We start from the raw sequence: 25,852 nt of genomic DNA, 5'->3' as shown, positions 1-25,852 counted from the left end.
GGGAGAAGTTCTGTCTTTTGAAATGTGTCCCTTCTTCCCTTATGTAGTTGATTCCTCCTTCCTTCTTCCTCATCAGTTTGCTGTAGCCATCTTTGGATGCACATGTATATTTCTCTGTTTGGGATTACTCTTTCCACCTGCCTCATTGTACTTAATACAAGATTTCGAGAATATCAACTCTGTTTCTGCTGGACTTTTATTACAAGTCATTGCTAGCTGAGTTGGCGCTATCTGAGGATGCCTGGCATGTGAGTACAACAATCATAGTTATATAAGGGATTGATGGCTAAGGATTTGGAGACTCATACTGCCTTGAAGAGTCAGAATATATATACTTTTTATATGCAACAAATGTCAAATGTTATACCCCGTTAAGTTTTAGTACTACCCCAGTTGGTTCAGTACGACTAAGAAAGGTTTTACACTCCTGCTCTAAAAGATTAATACAGTGACATTTGCTATTTGAGGCAGGTGCCAGCATAAGCCTGCAGCTATTGTATACTACAACAGTTTATCTTAAGGCACAAGGTGTATTTAGTTTTCCCTCAATGTGATTAAAAGTGTGAGAGACATGTGAAAAAGGAGATTTTTTTTTTCCTCTGGTGTTGACATGTTACTGAGCATCGAACATCCTAGTATTATGAGCATACACTGACGCTGGAGCTATGGTCTCTGCTCCTTGGCTGAGGTCCTGCTGCCTGGACTCACAGACCCTTGTATATATATTGCTCTTTGGACTATTGGCGATTGTAATCTATACAAAGCTAAGAGACAAAGATGTATTCTTCAATCCTCAGGGAAGAGCGGTGCTCATCACAGGCTGTGACTCGGGTTTTGGAAACCTGCTGGCTCTCCGGCTGCTCGATATGGGATTCACGGTCTTTGCTGCTTGTCTTTTTCCAGATGGAGATGGAGCTCAGGCTCTGATAAACCATTCATCCCCTGGGCAGGTGAAAGTCATCAGGCTAGATGTGACCAGTGATGAAGAGGTGGAGAAGGTGAAACAATACGTGAAGGAAAACCTCCCTGACAAAGGTAAGAAGGTTATTAGTAAATATTTATCAGAAAACACATATAAAGTAAAAAGCCAATGACAGAATGCACCGTCACCTCCGCACAGCACAGAGCGTATATCAAATTTCTTATGTGTAGTGTACAAATGTTTTTGGCAGGTTTGCAAAAAAAAATGCTGCAATTTAAGAATGCTTTCAATGGTAGAAGTGTTACATAGTTTCATTTATACATCAGTGAAAATTGGTCCGAGCACGGATTGCAGGTCTAGATCTTGAAAGCTTCAGATATTTCTGTGATGCTGCCATGCTTCAGTAGGAAAGAAAAAGACGAGCACTCTCACTAGTGGTGGTGCAGACTGAACACGGAGGGGTACTCCAGAGTATAGTCCTATATAGCAACAGTCGCACTCAAAAAGGAATTTTCAGAGTATGGGTTGAGCTGAAAAACGTGGTTTTCTTTATTATAGACACCAGAACAAAAGTTATCACCGCAGTGTTTCGTAGGTAACATTTCGACCCACAGGGTCTTTTTCAAACCTTACTGAAGACATAAGAAAAAATACAAAATATCACGAGACATGAACAAAAAATATATACAAAATATATACAAAATCTGTACAATAATAAACAAAAATAACTATAACAACAAGTTCCCTCAGAATGCGTTCAGTGGCCCAGGGCAGTGGATGACGGGGCGACAGCATCCATCAGGGGACAAACAGGATGTAGCGGAGCACGACATCAGGGTATACGGTTTGGACGCTGATGGGGTGGTGAGGTATAAAGGAATAATAGTTTAGCAGAAGGCAGCGAGGGTGGAATGCATCCTGGAGGCACAGTGGCTGATATACTAGAGCAATAATATAGACCAATTTAATATTGATCTGAAGAAGGAACAAAAAAACAGGAGCAAACAAAACAGTAGGAAGCACCCTGCGGCATATATAATCACATACAGTACTACAATACTATAGAGAAAGCCTATAGGTGGTGGACAGTCTGGAGAGGAAACTAACCTTAAATCAGTAGAAATAGGGCTGGAGGGCACAGGTCCCTTGAGGGGTGAAGTAGTCCCGTTTGGGGCTGAGGAGAAGAGTGGCATGGGGGTGAGTATGTGGTAAAATAGCGGCAAAAGAGTGTGCAGCAGCGAAAAGAACCGGGCATATATACCTGGAGATAGAGAAATGCTGGCATCTGCGGTGGAGGTGTGTGTGGGACTAGAGGGCTGGAGCCCCTTATGAACAGGGCGGCAGGAAGTCGGAAGCGTGGGGTGTGCAGGCGCATAGGTAGGAACGCAAATAGAGGTGTGGAGCTTAGAAGCCAGGGAGCACAGGCGCGATATAGACACAGGGGAGCAGTGCCGTGGGACGCAGGCGCACTGTGTAGAGGGCAGAGCCAGAGCGCTAATAGGAGGCGCGCATGCGCAGTTTAGGCAACGTTGTGTCGGGAGAGGGGAAGGGGAGTGTGATAGCGTACACAGGTGGGAAGGCCCGGAGCGTACGCTGTAAAGGTAGAGGAGCGCAGAATAAAATGACAGGGGCAGGGAGGAGAAACGGTGGAGCGGAAGGACACTGATGGGAGTTAGAAATATATGGCATGATGTGTGATGTGTGGTAAAGCAGACTCAAATTTAGAGAGAGTAATGATGAAAGTTTGGCTATATGAGAATTAAGCAATGATGGATATAGGATGTGAGAGACCAAAATAATGAAATATGAAACAATAGAAGAGAGGAACACTGAGCAAAATGAAATAATGAAAATAGAAAAGGAGACTGCGGGAGACGATGAAAAAAAGAAAATAATAAAGAAAAAAACGTAAAGAAAAACAGAGAAAACAAAGGTTGATGAATAAAATGAAAGAAGATAAAGAAAATGGGAAAAATGAAAATGATGAAAATAATGAAAATAATGAAAACCATGGAAAACATGAAGAGATGAAAAAAATAAGAGAACAAAAGAATAAAAGTAAATTTAAAAAAATAAAAAAATAAAAAAAATAAAAAAAATAAAAAAATTTAAATTGAAAAAAAGAGAAAAAAGAAAAAAGAAATAAACAAAAAGGATGTGAAATAGTGAAAAAATAATAATAATGAAAAAATAAAAGAAAATATAAAATAAAAATTATATAAAACATAAAAATGAAAAATAAAAAATAAAAAAGATTGGTCAGCTCACACATACTCACCCAACGGGGAGACGGAAGGCTAGTGTGTCTGGAAAAAACAAGGTAAAGGTTAGTAAAAAGGGAAGAGAGGAGAGAGTCCACCACCTAAATGGAAAACGGAATTACTTATGCAGAGCTACATGCAAAATTATAATAAAATAAAACAGAGGAGCAAAGGGTTACTTGAACGTGAGATCCAGTTCTCTGTTGAGGCCCCTTGGGGCCAGTGTTTGGAGGGTGTAGATCCAATAGGCCTCCCTCTCCTTCAGCAGTTGGGTGTGATTTCCACCTCTTCGAGGCCTCTCAACTTGTTCAATAATTTGTACCCTCAGTTGCGAGACACTATGGTTCGCACTGATGAAGTGGTGTGGAACTGGTAGCCAAGTCTTCTTACAGCGTATGGTCGATTTGTGACTCGCAATTCTGTCACGTAGATGTTGGGTAGTTTCACCCACATAAAGTAAGCCGCATGGGCATTTCAATAGATACACCACAAAATTAGTGTCACACGTGTAGAAGCCATTGATGTTATAGTACTTGCCCGAGTGGGGGTGAGTGATTTTATCACCCTTGATGATGTTGGAGCAACATGCACACCTGAGGCAAGGGAATGTGCCTCTACGCTCAGTGCCCAGGAAGGTTTGTATGGGGACCCTAGAGAAACTCCCTATGTCAGCCCTGACGAGGCTATCCCTGATATTCTGTGGGCGTCGCTTACACATAAGTGCAGGAGTCTGGAAGGCTTCAACGTTAGGGTAGGACTTGGACAAGATAGACCAATGTTTCCGGATGATAGTGTAGATTTTGGGCATTATCGGATGGTGTGTGTGTACGAATGTGACCCTCTCTTTGGTAGCAGTAGACGATAGTGGCAATTGAGGTTCAACAGCTCTAGCTTTTTCCTTGTTAAGCAGCTCCTGAGGATAATGTCTATTTCTAAATTTATTAGCCATCTCATCGAGACGGGTAGGGACAAGGTTAGTGTCAGATACTATCCTCTTGATGCGTGCGAACTGAGAGCGGGGTAAACTGTTCTTGGTTGAAGAGGGATGGCAGCTGGTGTAGTGGAGTAGGTTGTTAGTATCCGTGGGTTTTGTAAAGATGTCTGTGGACAGGGTGCCCCTATCATTTTTAATCACCAGGTTGTCCAGAAACGAAATCTGTGACATATGCCAATTTAAAGTAAACTGTAGTTCTGATCTGATGGAGTTAAGTACCCTGGTGGAGGATAATAGGTCTTCAACAGTCCCACCCCATAGGCAAAAAATGTCATTAATGAAACGTAGCCAACACTTGCTGTGTTCTTGGAAGAGGGTATTGGGGTACACGTAAGATTGCTCAAAGTTGTCCATATAAATGTTAGCGTACGCGGGCGCCATATTCGCGCCCATGGCGGTCCCGCAAATCTGTAGGTAGAACTGAGCCCCGAATACGAAGTAGTTTTCCCTCAGTACAATGGATAAAAGGTCAAGGCATAGTTGGGTAGAATAATTGCTGAGGTGTGATGTTTGGAGGAGCTCGGCAACTGCTGTTGTACCTAAATTGTGGTCTATAGAGGTGTACAGGCTCTTTACATCCAAGGTGGCCAGAATGCAAACCGGGGAGATATTGATGATCTGGCTAATGGAGTGAAGGAAATGGCCAGTATCTAAAATGAAAGATCGGGTTTTCTTGGTTAATGGTGTTAGTATTTTTTCCAGAAAAACGGAAATGGGTGCTAAAATGGAATCTGTTGAGGCTACAATTGGACGACCGGGGGGGGGGGCAGGGTTTGTTAAAGATTTGTGGACTTTTGGCAGGATGTAAAAGACTGGGGTGACAGGGTTCTGATTTAATAGAAAAGTGGCAGTCTTAGAGTCGATGGTATTCAAGGCTACGTATTTAGACAGAATCTGCTGTATTTTGGATCTTATTGTGAATACCGGGTCGTGAGGGATGGGCAGATATGTGGAGGTGTCAGACAGTTGGCGATGGATTTCACTGACATAGTCGGTGCGATCCTGGATTACAATCGCACCGCCTTTATCAGCAGGTTTTACGACAATATGTTTGTTTTCTTTAAGGGACTTAATAGCTTGCTTCTCAATGGGCGAGATATTATTGCTTGTAGGCAAATATCCCTATGGACTAAATCAATGAAGGCTTCTGTAGCGTTGAATGAGCGAGGGGGGCAGAAATTACTTGAGTTTCGTAAACCCAGCTCGGTGATAGATAAGTCGGGAGCAGCGCTCCCTCCCAGAGGAGGGACCCTGTTCCCTCTGGTCTCTTGTTCATGTTCAAAGTACGTCTTCAGACGAACGTTTCTATAGAAGTGTTCGAGGTCTTGGGATAATTGAAATTTATCCCATGGGGGGGTAGGACAAAAGGAGAGTCCCCGTTGGAGAATGGCTAGTTCAGTCGGGCTGAGCGTGTATGTGGAAATGTTGAGGACGGAGGTAGAGGGTTTACCTGTGATCTGGTCGTCATCCGGTCTGTGGTGCTTGCGGGCGGCCCTCCTTGTGCGTCTCCTCCTGTGTGACGGCCACGTGCTCTGGAAGGTGGTCGTTTCTGAAAAAAACGGTTTTGGGAGAAAGTGCCTGTCGAGCTGTCGCTGTCTGTGCTGTGTGAGCCGGTGTATATATTGTATATATTTTGTATATATTTTTTGTTCATGTCTCGTGATATTTTGTATTTTTTCTTATGTCTTCAGTAAGGTTTGAAAAAGACCCTGTGGGTCGAAACGTTACCTACGAAACACTGCGGTGATAACTTTTGTTCTGGTGTCTATAATAAAGAAAACCATGTTTTTCAGCTCAACCCATACTCTGAAAATTCCTTTTTGAGTGCGACTGTTGCTATATAGGCTGCCATGCTTCAGTCGGGGGATCCACGGGCAGTCCATGCATTGTAGTCCGTGATTGGACCAAGATCCACAGACATCTGAATGAGCCCTAATAGTTTATTTTTATCAGTTAACAAAATACTACATTTTCAAGGTAAATTTGCACATTGTTGTTGAAATAACTTGGCAGTTTGTTCCAAATATCTTGGAGAACTAATAACAGATCTTCTGTGGATGTCACCTGTGCAAATCCTCTGTATCTTGCTGTAATACCTGACTGATTCGATGATGTTGTGGGCACCACATTTTAAAAACGACATAGAAAAACTGGAGCAAGTTCAGATAAGAGCTACCAGAATGGTGAACAGCCTGCAGAGTATGTCCTACGAGCAATGGCTAAAGGATCTGGGAGTGTTTAGCTTGCAAAAAAGAAGGATAAGAGGAGACTTAACCCCTTCATGACCCAGCCTATTTTGACCTTAAAGACCTTGCCGTTTTTTGCAATTCTGACCAGTGTCCCTTTATGAGGTAATAACTCAGGAACGCTTCAACGGATCCTAGCGGTTCTGAGATTGTTTTTTCGTGACATATTGGGCTTCATGTTAGTGGTAAATTTAGGTCAATAAATTCTGCGTTTACTTGTGATAAAAATGGAAATTTGGCGAAAATTTTGAAAATTTCTCAATTTTCACATTTTGAATTTTTTTTCTGTTAAACCAGAGAGTTATGTGACACAAAATAGTTAATAAATAACATTTCCCACATGTATACTTTACATCAGCACAATTTTGGAAACAAAATTTTTTTTTGCTAGGAAGTTATAAGGGTTAAAATTTGACCAGCGATTTCTCATTTTTACAACGAAATTTACAAAACCATTTTTTTTAGGGACCACCTCACATTTGAAGTCAGTTTGAGGGGTCTATATGGCTGAAAATATCCAAAAGTGACACCATTCTAAAAAATGCACCCCTCAAGGTACTCAAAACCACATTCAATAAGTTTATTAACCCTTCAGGTACTTCACAGCAGCAGAAGCAACATGGAAGGAAAAAAATGAACATTTAACTTTTTAGTCACAAAAATTATCTTTTAGCAACAATTTTTTTATTTTCCCAATGGTAAAAGGAGAAACTGAACCACGAAAGTTGTTGTCCAATTTGTCATGAGTACGCTGATACCTCATATGTAGGGGTAAACCACTGTTTGGGCGCACGGCAGGGCTTGGAAGGGAAGGGGCGTATTTGACTTTTTGAATGAAAAATTGGCTCCACTCTTTAGCGGACACCATGTCGCGTTTGGAGAGCCCCTGTGTGCCTAAACATTGGAGCTCCCCCACAAGTGACCCCATTTTGGAAACTAGAACCCCAAGGAACTTATCTAGATGCCAAGTGAGCACTTTAAACCCTCAGGTGCTTCACAAATTGATCTGTAAAAATGAAAAAGTACTTTTTTTTCACAAAAAAATTATTTTCGCCTCAATTTTTTCATTTTCACATGGGCAATAGGATAAAATGGATCCTAAAATTTGTTGGGCAATTTCTCCCGAGTACGCCGATACCTCATATGTGGGGGTAAACCACTGTTTGGGCACACGGCAGGGCTCGGAAGGGAAGGCGCGCCATTTGACTTTTTGAATGGAAAATTAGCTCCAATTGTTAGCGGACACCATGTCGCGTTTGGAGAGCCCCTGTGTGCCTAAACATTGGAGCTCCCCCACAAGTGACCCCATTTTGGAAACTAGACCCCCCAAGGAACTTATCTAGATGCATATTGAGCACTTTAAACCCCCAGGTGCTTCACAGAAGTTTATAACGCAGAGCCATGAAAATAAAAAATAATTTTTCTTTCCTCAAAAATGATTTTTTAGCCTGGAATTTCCTATTTTGCCAAGGGTAATAGGAGAAATTGGACCCCAAATATTGTTGTCCAGTTTGTCCTGAGTACGCTGATACCCCATATGTGGGGGTAAACCACTGTTTGGGCGCACGGCAGGGCTCGGAAGGGAAGGCACGCCATTTGGCTTTTTAAATGGAAAATTAGCTCCAATCATTAGCGGACACCATGTCACGTTTGGAGAGCCCCTGTGTGCCTAAACATTGGAGATCCCCCACAAATGACCCAATTTTGGAAACTAGACCCCCAAAGGAACTAATTTAGATGTGTGGTGAGGACTTTGAACCCCCAAGTGCTTCACAGAAGTTTATAACGCAGAGCCATGAAAATAAAAATAAAAAATTATTTTCTCAAAAATGATCTTTTAGCCTGCAAATCTTTATTTTCCCAAGGGTAACAGGAGAAATTTGATCCCAAAAGTTGTTGTCCAGTTTCTCCTGAGTACGCTGATACCCCATATGTGGGGGTAAACCACTGTTTGGGCACATGCCGGGGCTCGGAAGTGAAGTAGTGAAGTTTTGAAATGCAGACTTTGATGGAATGCTCTACGGGCGTCACATTGCGTTTGCAGAGCCCCTGATGTGGCTAAACAGTAGAAACCCCCCACATGTGACCCCATTTTGGAAACTAGAACCCCAAAGGAACTAATCTAGATGTGTGGTGAGGACTTTGAACCCCCAAGTGCTTCACAGAAGTTTATAACGCAGAGCCATGAAAATAAAAAAAAAAATTTATTTTCTCAAAAATGATCTTTTAGCCTGCAATTTTTTATTTTCCCAAGGGTAACAGGAGAAATTTGACCCCAAAAGTTGTTGTCCAGTTTCTCCTGAGTACGCTGATACCCCATATGTGGGGGTAAACCACTGTTTGGGCACATGCCGGGGCTCGGAAGTGAAGTAGTGACGTTTTGAAATGCAGAATTTGATGGAATGCTCTGTGGGCGTCACGTTGCGTTTGCAGAGCCCCTGATGTGGCTAAACAGTAGAAACACCCCACAAGTGACCCCATTTTGGAAACTAGACCCCCAAAGGAACTAATCTAGATGTGTGGTGAGGACTTTGAACCCCCAAGTGCTTCACAGAAGTTTATAACGCAGAGCCATGAAAAAAAAAAAAAATTATTTTCTCAAAAATGATCTTTTAGCCTGCAATTTTTTTATTTTCCCAAGGGTAACAGGAGAAATTTGACCACAAAAGTTGTTGTCCAGTTTCTCCTGAGTAAGCTAATACCTCATATATGGGGGTAAACCACTGTTTGGGCACATGCCGGGGCTCGGAAGTGAAGTAGTGACGTTTTGAAATGCAGACTTTGATGGAATGCTCTGCGGGCGTTACGTTGCGTTTGCAGAGCCCCTGATGTGGCTAAACAGTAGAAACCCCCCACAAGTGACCCCATTTTGGAAACTAGACCCCGAAAGGAACTTATCTAGATGTGTGGTGAGCACTTTGAACCCCCAAGTGCTTCACAGAAGTTTATAATGCAGAGCCGTGAAAATAATAAATACGTTTTCTTTCCTCAAAAATAATTATTTAGCCCAGAATTTTTTATTTTCCCAAGGGTTACAGGAGAAATTGGACCCCAAAAGTTGTTGTCCAGTTTCTCCTGAGTACGCTGATACCCCATGTGTGGGGTAAGGCTACGTTCAGATTAGCGTTGCGCGCCGCTGCGTCGGCGACGCAACGCACGACGCACGGAAAAACGCGTGCAAAACGCTGCGTTTTGCGACTCGTGCGTCGTTTTTTTGACGAAATCGGACGCCAGAAAAATGCAACTTGTTGCATTTTCTTGCGTCTGACGCTAGCGTAAAAAACGACGCACGTGTCGGAAAACGCAACAAGAAAAACGCATGCGTCCCCCATGTTAAACATAGGGGCGCATGACGCGTGCGTCGCCGCTGCGTTTCCCGACGCAGCGTCGGGAAACGCTAATCTGAACGTAGCCTTAAACTACTGTTTGGGCACACGTCGGGGCTCAGAAGGGAAGTAGTGACTTTTGAAATGCAGACTTTGATGGAATGGTCTGCGGGCGTCACGTTGCGTTTGCAGAGCCCCTGGTGTGCCTAAACAGTAGAAACCCCCCACAAGTGACCCCATTTTAGAAACTAGACCCCCCAAGGTACTTATCTAGATATGTGGTGAGCACTTTGAACCCCCAAGTGCTTCACAGACGTTTACAACGCAGAGCCGTGAAAATAAAAAATCATTTTTCTTTCCTCAAAAATGATGTTTTAGCAAGCATTTTTTTATTTTCACAAGGGTAACAGGAGAAATTGGACCCCAGTAATTGTTGCGCAGTTTGTCCCGAGTACACTGATACCCCATATGAGGGGGTAAACCGCTGTTTGGGCGCACGTCGGGGCTCGGAAGTGAGGGAGCAACATTTGACTTTTTGAATACAAGATTGGCTGGAATCAATGGTGGCGCCATGTTGCGTTTGGAGACCCCTGATGTGCCTAAACAGTGGAAACCCCTCAATTCTAACTCCAACACTAACCCCCCCACACCCCTAACCCTAATCCCAACTGTAGCCATAACCCTAATCACAACCCTAACCACAACCCTAATTCCAACCCTAACCCTAAGGCTATGTGCCCACGTTGCGGATTCGCGTGAAATTTTTCAGCATCATTTTTGAAAAATCCGCGGGTAAAAGGCACTGTGTTTTACCTGCGGATTTACCGCGGATTTCCAGCATTTTTTGTGCGGATTTCACCTGTGGATTCCTATTGAGGAACAGGTGTAAAACGCTGCGGAATCCGCACAAAGAATTGACATGCTGCGGAAAATACAACGCAGCGTTTCCGCGCGGTATTTTCCGCACCATGGACACAGCGGATTTAGTTTTCCATAGGTTTACTTGGTACTGTAAACCTGATGGAACACTGCTGCGAATCCGCAGTCAAATCCGCACCGTGTGCACATAGCCTAATTCTAAAGGTATGTGCACACACTGCGGAAAACGCTGCGGATCCGCAGCAGTTTCCCATGAGTTTACAGTTCAATGTAAACCTATGGGAAACAAAAATCGCTGTACACATGCTGCAGAAAAACTGCACGGAAACGCAGCGGTTTACATTCTGCAGCATGTCACTTGTTTCTGCGGATTCCGCAGCGGTTTTACAACTGCTCCAATAGAAAATCGCATTGTAAAAGTAAAAAAAAAAACCACTACATACTTACATTCCGATGTCTGTCAGGTCCTCCGCCGTCAGCTTCCCTGCACTAACTGTTAGCGCCGGCCATAAAGCAGAGCACAGCGGTGACGTCACCGCTGTGTTCTTCTTTACGGCCGGTGCTGACACAGTGCTGGGAAGCTGACGGCGGGGGACGTGACAGACATCGGAATGTAAGTATGTAGTGTTTTTTTTTTTTACTTTTACAATGGTAACCAGGGTAAATATCGAGTTACTAAGCGCGGCCCTGCACTTAGTAACCCGATGTTTACCCTGGTTACAGTTTTAACGATGCCGAAGTCGTTCCCCTGATCGTTGGTCGCTGGAGAGAGCTGTCTGTGTGACAGCTCCCCAGCGACCACACAACGACTTACCAACGATCACGGCCAGGTCGTATCACTGGTCGTGAGATCGTTGGTAAGTCGTTTAGTGTAACGGTACCTTAAGTTTACTTGGGTGATCAACAGCATTTATGGCCCTCAACATTTCCCATCTCTCAGTGCTTCCTCAAAACAGCTTGTCATCTTGACACCCCAGTCTGATTTGAACTCATTGCTGATGCAGTATAATTACCTTGTGTTTTATTGCTGTGTGCAGTCTTGCCATGGTTTTATACTCTGTGACCTGAAAGTAGGACAAACATTAGGAAGTGATGATATGGTCCCCACAAAGCCCTGAACACAACATCAAGTCTGTCTGGGATTATCCAATGAGGTTAGTTCAACTAGATGTTTGGAACAAACATCACTGCTGAATTTATTCAAAAACTGTGTGCAAGTGTAACTAGTAGAATTGAAGGGCGGTCACAAAATATTGATTTGATTTAGATTTTTCTTTTGTTCATTCACTTTGCATTTTGTGAATTGCTACAAGTAAACTAATAAAGTGAATCTGTCAGCAGGTTTTTGCTATGTAATCTGAGGACTGTATGATGTAACAGTTAAAACACTGAATTCAGCGATGTGTCACTTATTAGGCTGTTCCTGTGATGGCATACGGCACATTTCTGCTGCAGATCTCCAGCAGTGGAATTGCAGCAGCCATAAAAACTGCTGCAGATTTAGTTGTGGATTTGATGTGATTATCCTCACATTTCACCTTATACATTACAAGGGATGCATGGTGTTGCAGAATTGGTATTGAGTTGACAAGGACACAGATTTTACAGGTGACAGGTTAAAAAAATGTGTTTCACCTGTAAATACAGTTATCCATTACACTGATTTCAAATCTGCAAAGCTGGTAAATTTACCCCTCATATACAGTTATATGAAAAAGTTTGGGCACCCCTATTAATCTTAATTTTAATATTTTAGAAAAATTGTTTTTTTGCAACAGCTATTTCAGCTTCATATATCTAATAACTTTTGGACACAGTAATGTTTCTGCCTTGAAATGAGGTTTATTGTACTAACAGAAAATGTGCAATCTGCATTCAAACAAAATTTGACAGGTGCATAAGTATGGGCACCCTTATGATTTTCTTGTTTTAAATACTCCTACCTACTTTTTACTGACTTACTAAAGCACTTTTTTTTGTTTTCTAACCTCATTGAGCTTTGAACTTCATAGCCAGGTGTATGCAATCATGAGAAAAGCTACTTAAAGTGGCCACTTGCAAGTTGTTCTCCTGTTTGAATCTCATCTGAAGAGTGGCATCATGGGCTCCTCAAAACAACTGTCAAACGATCTGAAAACAAAGATTATTCAACATAGTTGTTCAGGGGAAGGATACAAAAAGCTGTCTCAGAGATTTAACCTGTCAATTTCCACTGTGAGGAACATAGTAAGGAAATGGAAGAACACAGGTACAGTTCTTGTTAAGGCCAGAAGTGGCAGGCCAAGGAAAACATCAGAAAGGCAGAGAAGAAGAATGGTGAGATCAGTCAAGGACAATCCTCAGACCACCTCCAGAGAGCTGCAGCTTCAACTTGCTGCAGATGGTGTCACTGTGCATCGGTCAACTATACACCGCACTTTGCACAAGGAGAAGCTGTATGGGAGAGTGATGCGAAAGAAGCCGTTTCTGCAAGCACGCCACAAACAGAGTCGGCTGAGGTATGCAAAAGCACATTTGGAAAAGCCAATTTCTTTTTGGAAGAAGGTCCTGTAGACTGATGAAACCAAGATTGAGTTGTTTGGTCATACAAAAAGGTGTTATGCATGGCGAACAAAAAACACAGCATTCCAAGAAAAACACTTGCTACCCACAGTAAAATTTGGTGGAGGTTCCATCATGCTTTGGGGCTGTGTGGCCAATGCCGGCACCGGAAATCTTGTTAAAGTTGAGGGACGCATGGATTCCTCTCAGTGTCACTGATTCATGAACATTATTGTCAAGAATCTGCTGATAAAGTTGAAGTTACGCAGGGGATGTATCTTTCAGCAAGACAATGATCCAAAACACCGCTCCAAATCTACTCAGGCATTCATGCAGAGGAACAATTACACTGTTCTGGAATGGCCATCCCAGTCCCCAGACCTGAATATCATTGAACATCTGTGGGATCATTTGAAGAGGGCTGTCCATGCTCGGCGGCGACCATCAATCTTAACTGAACTGGAATTGTTTTGTAAAGAGGAATGGTCAAAAATACCTTCATCCAGGATCCAGGAACTCATTAAAAGCTACAGGAAGCGACTAGAGGCTGTTATTTTTGCAAAAGGAGGATCTACTAAATATTAATGTCACTTTTCTGGTGGGGTGCCCATACTTATGCACCTGTCAAATTTTGTTTGAATGCAGATTGCACATTTTCTGTTAGTACAATAAACCTCATTTCAAAGCAGAAACATTACTGTGTCCAAAAGTTATTAGATATATGAAACTGAAATAGCTGTTGCAAAAAAACCTATTTTTATAAAACATTAAGCTTAAGATTAATAGGGGTGCCCAAACTTTTTCATATAACTGTATTCTCTCCAGCGAGTGCGTGGAATTTCTTAAATTCTCAGAGAGCATTGCTAATGTAATATCCTTTTGGATTTTTATACTCCTACTAAAAATGTACACTAAATCGCCAAAATTATGCTCCAAAATCCATCCAAAAAATATTCGAGTGAAAAAAAGATTTTATCCTTATGTGTGTGATTTAAAAAGACAGCACAAGGATACCTTCCAAGTTGCATTCATATGCTGGCTATTTTTTTTAATTTTTTTGCTGAGCCATTCATTAGAATAAGTATTAGTGATGAGCGAATGTACTCGTTACTCGAGACTTCTCGAGCATTTTCGGGGCTCCTCCGAGTATTTTTTAGTGCTCGGAGTTTTAGTTTTCCTTGCAGCAGCTAAATGATTTACATCTGTTAGCCAGCATAAGTACATGTGAGGATACCCTAGCAACCAGGCAACCCCCACATGTACTTATGCTGGCTAACAGATGTAAATCATTCAGCTGCGGCAAGAAAAACTAAAACTCCGAGCACTAAAAAATACTCAGAGGACACCCGAACATGCTCGAGAAATCTCAAGTATATTCGCTCATCACTAATAAGTATGTGATCTCCAAATTATAATCAAAGTACAAAGCATAGTGTTAATTTTTGTGGCTCATTCGCCTGCTAGAAAAAAATCAATGAAAAGACTTATGGACTATACAAGTACATACTGCACCATACCTCCCAACCGTCCCGGATCCAGCAGGACAGTCCCAATTTTGAGACTCTGTCCTACTGTCCCGGCCGGGATCTTACTTTTCCTGCGCTTGGGAGTCCTGCAATGCTCTGCAGCAGTGGTGGGGAAAGGGGAAGCCTTGCACACTTCCTGTCTCCTGTGTGTGCAGCCTGGGTCACTGCGCTCTGCTATTGCTGTGCATGAATTATACCTCACTGCTATTCTGCATATTCATTTCCTGAGTATGAGACAATTTCTTTAATTACAATTCCACAGTAGATAATGCTTAGTGCATATTTCTGGGACTTCTGTGAGGACCCCATATGCATACCTCCCAACTTTTGAAGAAGGGAAAGATGGTAAAGGTTGTGCGGTGGCAAATTTTAGGCCACGCCCCTGACCATACCCATTTCACAACTAGTCACACCCATATCCACGCCCCAACCACACCCATCAATGCTTGGTCAATGTGTCAACTTACGCCACCAGTGTTTCTTCTGCTTTCTAATGGAAATTTGTCCAACTCCTAATATCAAATGGTCAGTAAAGAAAAGACAACACAAGGACACAACTAAGATAACAAACACACACGTCATATGTGAACAGGCTCATAGACTTTAAGGCCATGGTCACACAGTCAGTATCTGCTCAACATTTAATTTAAAAGAAATATTATTACCAAGTTTGCATTAATACTTTAATCCATTACTTGTAAATAAAATAATTTTTTCTGCTTATAATTATTGTTTATGAAACAGTGTGACCAGCAGTGCTAAACGGGTGTGGTTGGGGCATGAATAAGGGTGTGACTAGTTGTGAAATGGGTGTAATCAGGGGCATGGCCTAAAATTTGCACTCCTATCTTATGGCATGTTAGGCTAAGTACACATTTGTGTTCGGTAGGGCTGCGTACTTTTGCATTCCCGTGCGGTCGGCGGCACATCAAAACGACGCACGCGGACGCATCAGCAGACAAACGCATGTCCCTGCTTACCCAATGTTAAAGATAGGTACGCAGAACCCATGCGCAGCTGTGCGGATATGAAGGGAAAAAGTACACATCCCTACGCAGGGCTGCCGAACGCAAATGTGTACTTAGCCTTACAGATTTGTGTGCTTGTACTGAATGCATACAAGAGTTTGTGATACAAATCATATGAATTTCGATTATGCTGTCACTACAGCGGGGCCACGCACAATGCTCTCGGTATACACAGTAAATCCTTGCAGAGTCTGCATAAAAAGAGAATTGATGAACTCATATCAGAGTTCATCGTCCTTCCTCTTCTGAAGACACTTGCCATCTTTTCGCAGCCAGATTCCATAGGGACTTATATTAGAAGTAAAAAATTCATTTTTTGCAAAGCCCCCTTTTCCTGAACCATGTCCTGTTCCCTGCCTATGTTAGTGAAAACAAAACCAATAAGACATACATACCAAACACTAGCCTGCTGGGCTAATCTGGTTCCCATGGTGATTGTATTTGTCCCATGACGTCGGCACCGGCAACCCTCAGCCTACACTAGGCATAGTTGGCAGAATTGAGTCTTACACCAGGAAAATCACATGGATGAGGGAAGACTCAAACTGCATGGAGAATAGCAGACATTACGTGGTCTAAAATGGTGCCCAGTATGGATTTTAAAATGGTGGTTAATGGTGCATTGCAAAAAGGTCCTGCCCATCGGGGGTGTAGAAGACACAAAAGGCACAAAGAACCGTCCAGCCTTCTAGAGGTTTTGCCTACTAAAAGGAGTGTCTTACCTGGAAATTCTAGCCTGTAGTATGAGGTGCCCCCCCCAGTAGAGCAAAGTGAAAAGAGAAGGCCCGCCCAGTGAAACATGATGAAGGAAAACGGACGTAGGCAACCAGGAATCGGGAGGGTGAGCCCAAGAAAACCCAACCCAGTGAAAGGTGGAGCGGCGCCAATAGTCTGTTGGAAGTTGGAGAGAGCAGTACTGCATGATGACTAAGTGGGAACTCACGATGGCAAGAGAAGACCTCCCATTTGACATGTTGCCCGATGAGGAGATAGGAGGCGGTTGGTTGCGGCAACTAATGGAGTTGGTGGAGGAAGAGATAAGACTGGATGGCCTGGCAGAGAAGGTCACTGGGTCCCCTGATGGAGAACCACAGGGAGATCAGCCGGAGGTTGAACCCCTTATGCTGGTCTGGTTCGTGGCCCATTGAAGGGCCAAGCGTCTAGAAGTCTTGCTTGTCCAGATACCAGTGGGTTTCCCACCGAGCCTCACAATGACCTCTATACCTGAGAAAGTGCCCCATATCTCCAAGTCATGGTGGATCATGGACATGATCTGAGGCAAGAAAAGAAGGGAAGAATGGCTGAGGGCCTAGTTGGACGGTCCTAAGGGCAAAGATCTGGCTTAACACATGACCCTGGGAATGGTGCTGTTCTTTGACAGGGAGCATGGCCAAAGAAAACCTGGATCTGAGCAAAGCCAAAGAAAGGCCACTTAGGAAGAAGAATAAGGAGTTGAAAGCTTGAAGAGCCCACATTGTGCATGTTGCAAACCCATAACCGGAGCAGTTACAAGTTCCTGGAGTGCTGATGTCCAGCCGGTCTATGACTCACATGTCCTGGACTCCCCACACACTGCTAGCCAGGAATGACTGAACTTGTCATATTCCTCCAGTTTTGTAGCGTTTGTTGCACGTCCACCTGCTGGATAACAAGGCATTGCAGCAGCTGGACGATCCCATACCCTCAGTTAAGAACTGAGGCCAATCCAGAATGTACATTGCCCCTAATGGACTGTGTTCCTGTATTGTAGATAAGTGTGAGCTAATGGACTGTGTTAACGTCCTAAGGATTAATGGGGAGACCATGGACTGTGCCCTGGGGTGTGGGCTGTTTGCAAAGACACAGACTTTACTGTTTCTTTGTTCCAGGGCTCTTGCAAAGAAGGGCCAGATCAACCTGAAGCGAAGAGGGAAATGTAAGGAAATGGACATACAGCCCATGTTACCCCTTGAAGATTTGATTAGTGATAGTATTATGTTCTGCTTGATGGTAGAGACAGTAAGGGTTAACAGTCGGGACTAGGCCAGAGTGAGAGGGGCTAAAGTGCAGGGACAGAACCATTTCCTGTCAGGAGTAGAGATAGGGCTCAGCCTGCATTGAAAGCAGACCTAAGGTCTGACTAGACAGCAGAGCTGCGTGGCATAGGTGTTCCTGACATACAGTAAATGGAGACTGAGGCAGTGGATAGCGAGATCTGGAATAGAAAAAGCGGAAAGCGACCAGAAAGACAGACTGATGCACTAGAGATGGGCCCTGGCACAGGAACACTAGTAGTCCTGAGTTTGCAAATCAGAGAGGTAATGGTTCAGAATGGAACCGGGAACGTGAAATGAAGAAAGTACCCCCAGTGGGAGTTCCAAATCATCATCAAGCAGAGAAGCTAAGTAAAGACCATACTGTCAATCTAGCTCCCCTAAAAGTAAAAAAAGGATGCAGAACTGCGGGTTGAAGTACTCACACTTACTGGACTCTAGTACCGTTGTTGGGGATCGAAGAGACTCCCGAAGTACTGTGGTGGGTGGTGGTAAAGGTAGAGATGCTAGCTGAGACAGAGGCAAGTGAACCTAGAGAAGGAAAGCATAAAATATGTGTGAGGATGATCCATGTTCTAAAAGAAACGTGAAGTTTGTGAAGTTATGCACACTCTATCTATTGTTCATAGTTCCCGACAAGTTACTGTTCAGTAAAAAACTGTTTATTGTTGGCTGGTGGTCTCCGCCATTGAATCTTCAGCATCTGCTTCTGGCCAGCTGAAGTCACTGGCATCATATGGCCTGCAAGGGCGTAGATCCCCCATAAACTAAGACCACACACTCAGCCAGGACCCCCATCTTCATGTAGGTGGTGTGCAACATGAAGTTGGGGTGAAGGATGAGTACCTCTCCCAAGGCTACTTCCCACGCAGCATTGCACTACTTTGATAACAGACGGATTTTTTTCTTTTCTTTCAGGGCTGTGGGGACTTGTGAACAATGCAGGTGTATTCACATACGGAATGGTCGAATGGCAAACAATAGATAAATACCAGAACGTTCTTGATGTCAACCTTCTGGGAAGTATTAGGACAACCCTGGCTTTTGCTCCACTTATCAGGAAAAGCAAAGGTGAGATCTGTACTATGAGATAGCATTAGGTTGCTTATTAGGTGTAATAAGAAATGCTAATTACTGCCTATTAGGACGGGGTCACACTTGTGAGTGTGATGCGAGAAACTCGCGTGAGCCTCTCGCATCAATACCTGGCGCTGCCTCCGGCACTACATGCAGCCGCACGCTCCAGTCCTGAGTGTCGGCGGCAGCGCCAGGTATTGACACGAGAGACTAGCGCGAGTTTCTCGCTTCACACTCACAAGTGTGACCCCGTCCTAATAGATAGTAATTAGCATTTCTTATTACACCTAACCCTTACCCAGATGTTGCTAACAGGGATGTGGTTGCAGCCAGAGGCCTTCAGTTATTGACCATTTAGCTTCTCTGTGAATACTCTACAAGTATAGAGTTGCACGTGTCTGTTTGTTCTGTGGGACATTCAAACACCCATAGTAGATCACAGTCAATGAAATAACTAATGCCTATCTTTGCAGTGTATGTTATATTTCACCAACATAGTTATTATTACACACGTGGACTTTTGTCTTTTGTCAGTTTCAAGTTGTTTCCGTGACCATATGGGACTTTCTTTCTTTAAGGCCACGTTCAGTATTTGTTCAGTATTTTACCTCAGTATTTGTAAGCCAAAACCAGGAGTGGGTGATAAATACAGAAGTGGTGATGAGTTTCTATTATACTCTTCCTCTGATGGTTCCACTCCTGATTTTGGGTTACAATCACTGATGTAAAATACTGACCAAATACTGCTAGTGTGAGCGAGGTCTAACAGAAATGTGCCAACAATTTTGTCCATCTGTATATAAGCACAACAGTTTGTAGTTTGAACAAACCGTTCAGTGAGCATTTTATAAGAACGGGAGTAGTCTCAATGTGTCTTCTAAGGCCGGCTTCACACTCAGCGTATGAAAATACGGTCCGTATATTACGGCCGTAATATGCTGAAATGTCCCGAAAATAGTGGTCCGTAGCTCCTCCGTAGGCAGGGTGTGTCAGCGTTTTTTGCGCATGGCATCCTCCGTATGTAATCCGTATGGCATCCATACTGCGTGGTTTTCTCGCAGGCTTGCAAAACCAACATACCTCTATAGAAATGATCCATGTGTCCCAAAAAGAAAAAAAATATATATATACTGTCTATATATATATATATATATATATGTCATTAGACACATATATGTATATATATTAATATTTTTTCCAGCGCTATACAGCTTGAAAGCCGGTAATTCAATTACCGGCTTTTTCTTTCTCCTTCCTAAAACCCGACATGATTTGAGACATGGTTTGCATACAGTAAACCATGTCTTCTCTCCATTTTTTTTGCAGATTCCACACTACTAATGTCAGTAGAGTGTATCTGCAAAATTTGGCCGTTCTAGCTCTTAAAATAAAGGGTTAAATGGCGGAAAAAATTGGCGTGGGCTCCCGCGCAATTTTCTCCGCCAGAGTAGTAAAGCCAGTGACTGAGGGCAGATATTAATAGCCTGGAGAGGGTCCATGGTTATTGGCCCCCCCCTGGCTAAAAATATCTGCCCCCAGCCACCCCAGAAAAGGCACATCTGGAAGATGCGCCTATTCTGGCACTTGACCACTCTCTTCCCATTCCCGTGTAGCGGTGGGATATGGGGTAATGAAGGGTTAATGCCACCTTGCTATTGTAAGGTGACATTAAGCCTAATTAATAATGGAGAGGCGTCAATTATGACACCTATCCATTATTAATCCAATTGAATGAAAGGGTTAAATAAAACACAAACACATTATTTAAAATTATTTTAATGAAATAAAAACAATGGTTGTTGGAGTATTTTATTCTACGCCCAATCCAGTCACTGAAGACCCTCGTTCTGTGAAAGAAAAAACATAATAAACCAACAATATACTTACCCTCCGCAGATCTGTAACGTCCAACGATGTAAATCCTTCTGAAGGGGTTCAAACATTTTGCAGCAAGGAGCTTTGCTAATGCAATGCTACTCCTCGCTGCAAAACCCCGGGGAATGAGGCTAAATATAGATCAATGAGCTATAGTTAGCTTCATTTGCGGTGAGGCGCCCTCTGCTGGATGTTCATAGATCGTGGGAAATTTCCTAGAAAGATCCCAGGCTCCCAGGCTTTCTAGGAAAGTGCGTATTTCTCGCAAGTCACACTGCTTGTCCGTGTGTAATCCGTATTTTTCACGCTTCCATAGACTTTCATTGGCGTATTTCTTGCGCAGTACGGTGACAAACGCAGCATGCTGCGATTTTCTACGGCCGTAGAAAGCCGTATAATACTGATCAGTAAAATACGGCAGATAGGAGCAGGGGCATAGAGAATAATTGTGCCGTATTTTTTGCGAGTTTTACGGACGTAGTTTCTGCGCTCTTACGTCCGTAAAACTCGCAAGTGTGAAGCCGGCCTAAATCTTGAAGAAAAGTGAATGAAATCTGAATTTCTACCAGTAAAATAAAATTTTTTTATTTTGGATACATTAAAAAAGTATTTCCAGATGTGTTTTTTTTTCTATATGGGAATACTTTTTAACCCCTTTCTGACATCCGACGTACTATCCTATTCGTATGGGCTGCGCCCGTCTGACCATGGATGGAATAGTACGTCACAGCCGATCGGCAGCGCACATGGTGGGAGCGCGGCCGATTGGGGCCGGGTGTCAGCTGATTGTCACTGCTGACACCCGGCACTAAGTGCCAGGAGCGGTCACGGACCGCTCCTGACACTTTAACCCCCGAAACACTCCGATCAAACATGATCGCAGCATTCCGGAGCCAGCAGAGGGGCTGACAGCCGCGGGGTCCCGATCGCTGCCATGGAGACCCATGGAGACCCGATGTCATCATGATGACATCTGGGTCTCTAGAGCTGGGAGACTTACTGTCATGCGCACTGAATGTCAGGAAGTCTCTAAGGTTAGTGCACAAAAGCTGCAGCCCTGACAGCATCTATAGCATGCAGACCTGCATGCTATCGAAGCGATCAGCCTGCACAAAATGATTGTCCCATAGTGGGACACAGTGTAAAAGTAGGAATGAAATAGAAAAAATAATTGTAAAAATATTCAAAAAAATAATAAAAAATAATAATAAAAAAATCAAATATTTATTCCATCAATAAATAAATATTTGAATTAAAAAAAAAATCTAAACAATACAAGTACACATGTTTGGTGTCACCGCATTCGTATTGACCTGACCTATAAAACTGTCCAAATAGTTAACCTCTTCAGTGAACACCATTAAAAAAACAAAACAAGAAAAATAACCCTATGCTTTACCATCATACTACCAAACAAAAAGTGGAATAACACGCGATCAAAAACACGGATATAAATAAACGTGGTACCACTGAAAACGTCATCTTGTCCTGCAAAAAACAAGCTGCCGTGTAGCTCAATCACTGGAAAAATATAAAAGTTATAGCTCTCAGAATAATGCCATGGAAAAATAATTATTTTTTATATAAAATAGTTTTTATTGTATAAAAGCGCCAAAACATAAAAAATGATATAAATGAGGTATCGCTGTGATCGTACTGACCCGAAGAATAAAACTGCTTCATCAATTTTACAACACGCAGAAATGGTGTTAATGCCCCCCCAAAGAAATTCATGAATTGCTGGTTTTTGTTCAGTCTGCCTCCCAAAAATTGGAATAAAAAGCGATCAAAAAATGTTATGTGCCCGAAAATGGTACCAATAAAAACGACAACTCGTCCCGCAAAAAACAAGACCCCAAATGACTCTGTGGGCCAAAATATGGAAAAATTATAGCTCTCAAAATGTGGAGGCGCAAAAACTATTTTTTGCAATAAAAAGCGTCTTTTAGTGTGTGACAGCTGACAATCATAAAAATCCGCTATAAAAACCCACTATAAATAGGAAATCAAACCTGCTTTTATCACCCCCTTAGTTAGGAAAAAATAATAAAATAAAAAAGTATTTATTTGAATTTTCCCATTAGGGTTAGGGAAGGGGTTGGAGTTAGGGTTAGGGTTGGGGCTAAAGTTGGGGTCAGGGTTGGGGCTAAAGTTAGGGTTACAATTGGGATTAGGGTTGGGGTTAGGGATGTGTTAGGGTTAGGTTTGTGGTTAGGGTTGGGATTAGGGTTAGGGGTGTGTTGGGATTAGGGTTGGAGTTAGAATTGGGGGGTTTCTACTGTTTAGGCACATCAGGGGCTCTCCAAATGTGACATGGCGTCTGATCTCAATTCCAGCCAATTTTGCATTGAAAAGTCAAACGGCGCTCCTTCCCTTCCGAGCTCTGCCATGCGCCTAAACAGTGGTTTATTTCTACACTAGCTGAAGAGCCCGGCGTTGCCTGGGCATAGTAAATATCTGTGGTTAATTATAGCGCCTCACTTCTCTTATTTTCCCATCACGTCTCTCATTTTCTCCCTCACACCTCTCATTTTCCCCCTCACTCCTCTCATTCCCCCCTAACACTTGTCATTTTGACATCACATCTGTCATTTTCCGATCAGTCCACTATTTTCCCTCACTCCTCTCATTTTGCACTCACACACCTTTTCATTTTCACCTCACACCTCTTATTTTCACCTCAGTATATACATGTCTGTAATCTCCCTTATATATAGTATACACCTGTATGTCATCTCCTGTATATAGTATATACCTGTATGTCATCTCCCCTGTATATAGTATATACCTGCTGTGTGTCATCTCCCCTGTATATAGTATATACCTGTATGTCATCTCCTCCTATATATAGTATATACCTGTATGTCATCTCCTCCTGTATATAGTATATACCTGTGTGTCATCTCCCCTGTATATAGTATATATCTGTGTGCCATCTCCTGTATATAGTATATACCTGTAGGTCATCTGCTCCTGTATATAGTATATATCTGTGTCATCTCCTCCTGTATATAGTATATACCTGTTGTTGTGAATTCTGTGGCAGAGCTCCCTCCTGTGGTCACGAGTGGTACTGCGGCTTCTGAGTTTCCTTCCTCAGGTGATGTGGTGAAGTCGTTAGGTGCTGCTCTATTTAACTCCACCTAGTGCTTTGCTCCTGGCCTCCAGTCAATGTTCTAGTATTGGTCTTGCTTCCTCCTGGATCGTTCCTGTGGCCGTCTGCTCTGCATAAGCTAAGTTTTGCTTGTGTTATTTTTGTTTTGCTATTTTTTCTGTCCAGCTTGCTTAATTGGTTTTTCTTGCTTGCTGGAAGCTCTGGGACGCAGAGGGAGCACCTCCGTACCGTTAGTCGGTGCGGAGGGTCTTTTTGCCCCTCTGCGTGGTTGTTTGTAGGGTTTTGTGTTGACCGCAAAGTTATCTTTCCTATCTTCGGTCTGTTCAGTAAATTGGGCCTCACTTTGCTATATCTATTTCATCTCTGCGTTTGTATTTTCATCTCTACTCACAGTCATTATATGTGGGGGGCTGCCTTTTCCTTTGGGGTATTTCTCTGAGGCAAGGTAGGCTTGTTTTTCTATCTTAGGCCTAGCTAGTTTCTCAGGCTGTGCCGAGATGCATAGGGAGCGTTAGGCGCAATCCACGGCTGCCTCTAGTGTGGTTGGATAGGATTAGGGATTGCGGCCAGCAGAGTTCCCACGACTCAGAGCTTGTCCTATGTCTTTTGGTTATTGTCAGGTCACTTTGTGTGCTCTGAACTTCAAGGTCCATTGTGGTTCTGAATTACCTAATCATAACAACCTGTATGTCATCTTCTCCTGTATATAGTATGTACCTGTATGTCATCTCCTCCTCTATACAGTATATATCTGTGTGTCATCTCTCCTGTATATAGTATATATCTGTGTGTCATCTCCTCCTGTATATAGTATATACCTGTGTGTCATCTCCCCTGTACATAGTATATATCTGTATGTCATCTCCTCCTGTATTAGACCTCGTTCGCACGTTATTTGGTCAGTATTTTTACCTCAGTATTTGTAAGCTAAATTGGCAGCCTGATAAATCCCCAGCCAACAGGAAGCCCTCCCCCCTGGCAGTAAATATTAGCTCACACATACACATAATAGACAGGTCATGTGACTGACAGCTGCCGGATTTCCTATATGGTGCATTTGTTGCTCTTGTAGTTTGTCTGCTTTTTAATCAGATTTTTATTTTTGAAGGATAATACCAGACTTGTGTGTGTTTTAGGGCGAGTTTCGTGTGTCAAGTTGTGTGTGTTGAGTTGCGTGTGGCGACATGCATGTAGCGACTTTTGTGAGATGAGTTTTGTGTGACGACATGCGTGTAGAAACTTTTTGTGTGTTGAGTTGCATGTGACAGGTTAGTGTAGCAAGTTGTGTGCAGCAAGTTTTGCGCATGGTGAGTTTTGCGGATGTGCATGTGGCAATTTTTCCGCGTGTGCAAGTTTTGCGTGTGGTGAGTTTTCCATGAGGTGAGTTTTGCACGTGTGGCGAGTTTTGCGCGGCGACTTTTGTGTTTCGACTTTTATGTGGCGAGGTTGGTGTATGTGTGGTGAAATGTGTGCTGAGGGTGGTATATGTGTTCAAGCACGTGGTAGTGTGTGGTGCATTTTGTGTGTGTGTTCATATCCCCGTGTGTGGTGAGTATCCCGTGTCGGGGCCCCACCTTAGCATCTGTATGGTATATTCTCTTTGGCGCCATCGCTCTCACTCTTTAAGTCCCCCTTGTTCACATCTGGCAGCTGTCAATTTGCCTCCAACACTTTTCCTTTCACTTTTTCCCCATTATGTAGATAGGGGCAAAATTGTTTGGTGAATTGGAAAGCGCGGGGTTAAAATTTCACCTCACAACATAGCCTATAACGCTCTCGGGGTCCAGACGTGTGACTATGCAAAATTTTGTGGTTGTAGCTGCGACGGTTCAGATGCCAATCCCGGACATGCACACACACATACATACATACATACATACATACATACATACATACATACATACACACACACATTCAGCTTTATATATTAGACATGGGGTATTAGCGTACTCAAGACAAATTGCTTTTGGGGTCCAATTTCTCCTTTTACCGTTGGTAAAATAAAACAAATTGGATCTGAAGTACATTT

At 43.0% G+C, this 25,852-nt stretch overlaps 1 protein-coding gene across 2 annotated transcripts in view; it reads left to right on the top strand.

Moving 5' to 3' along the window:
* Window positions 1–587: 587 nt before the first annotated feature.
* LOC138681355 (retinol dehydrogenase 7-like) overlaps window positions 588–25,852 on the top strand; it is a 44,478-nt gene continuing 19,213 nt past the window's right edge. The window contains exons 1-2 of one of the 2 annotated variants that reach the window (XM_069768796.1): window positions 593–1,035; window positions 18,675–18,827. In XM_069768796.1, coding sequence (XP_069624897.1) covers window positions 666–1,035; window positions 18,675–18,827 — 523 coding nt within the window. In that variant the 5' untranslated portion in view covers window positions 593–665. Of the gene's footprint in view, window positions 1,036–18,674; window positions 18,828–25,852 lie in introns of both variants that reach the window. The other variant, XM_069768797.1, reaches the window with a different exon arrangement.

The sequence above is a fragment of the Ranitomeya imitator genome, chromosome 5 (assembly GCF_032444005.1).
Source record: "Ranitomeya imitator isolate aRanImi1 chromosome 5, aRanImi1.pri, whole genome shotgun sequence".
Classification (NCBI taxonomy): Eukaryota; Metazoa; Chordata; class Amphibia; order Anura; family Dendrobatidae; genus Ranitomeya; species Ranitomeya imitator.
This window is presented reverse-complemented; position numbering and strand designations above follow the sequence as displayed.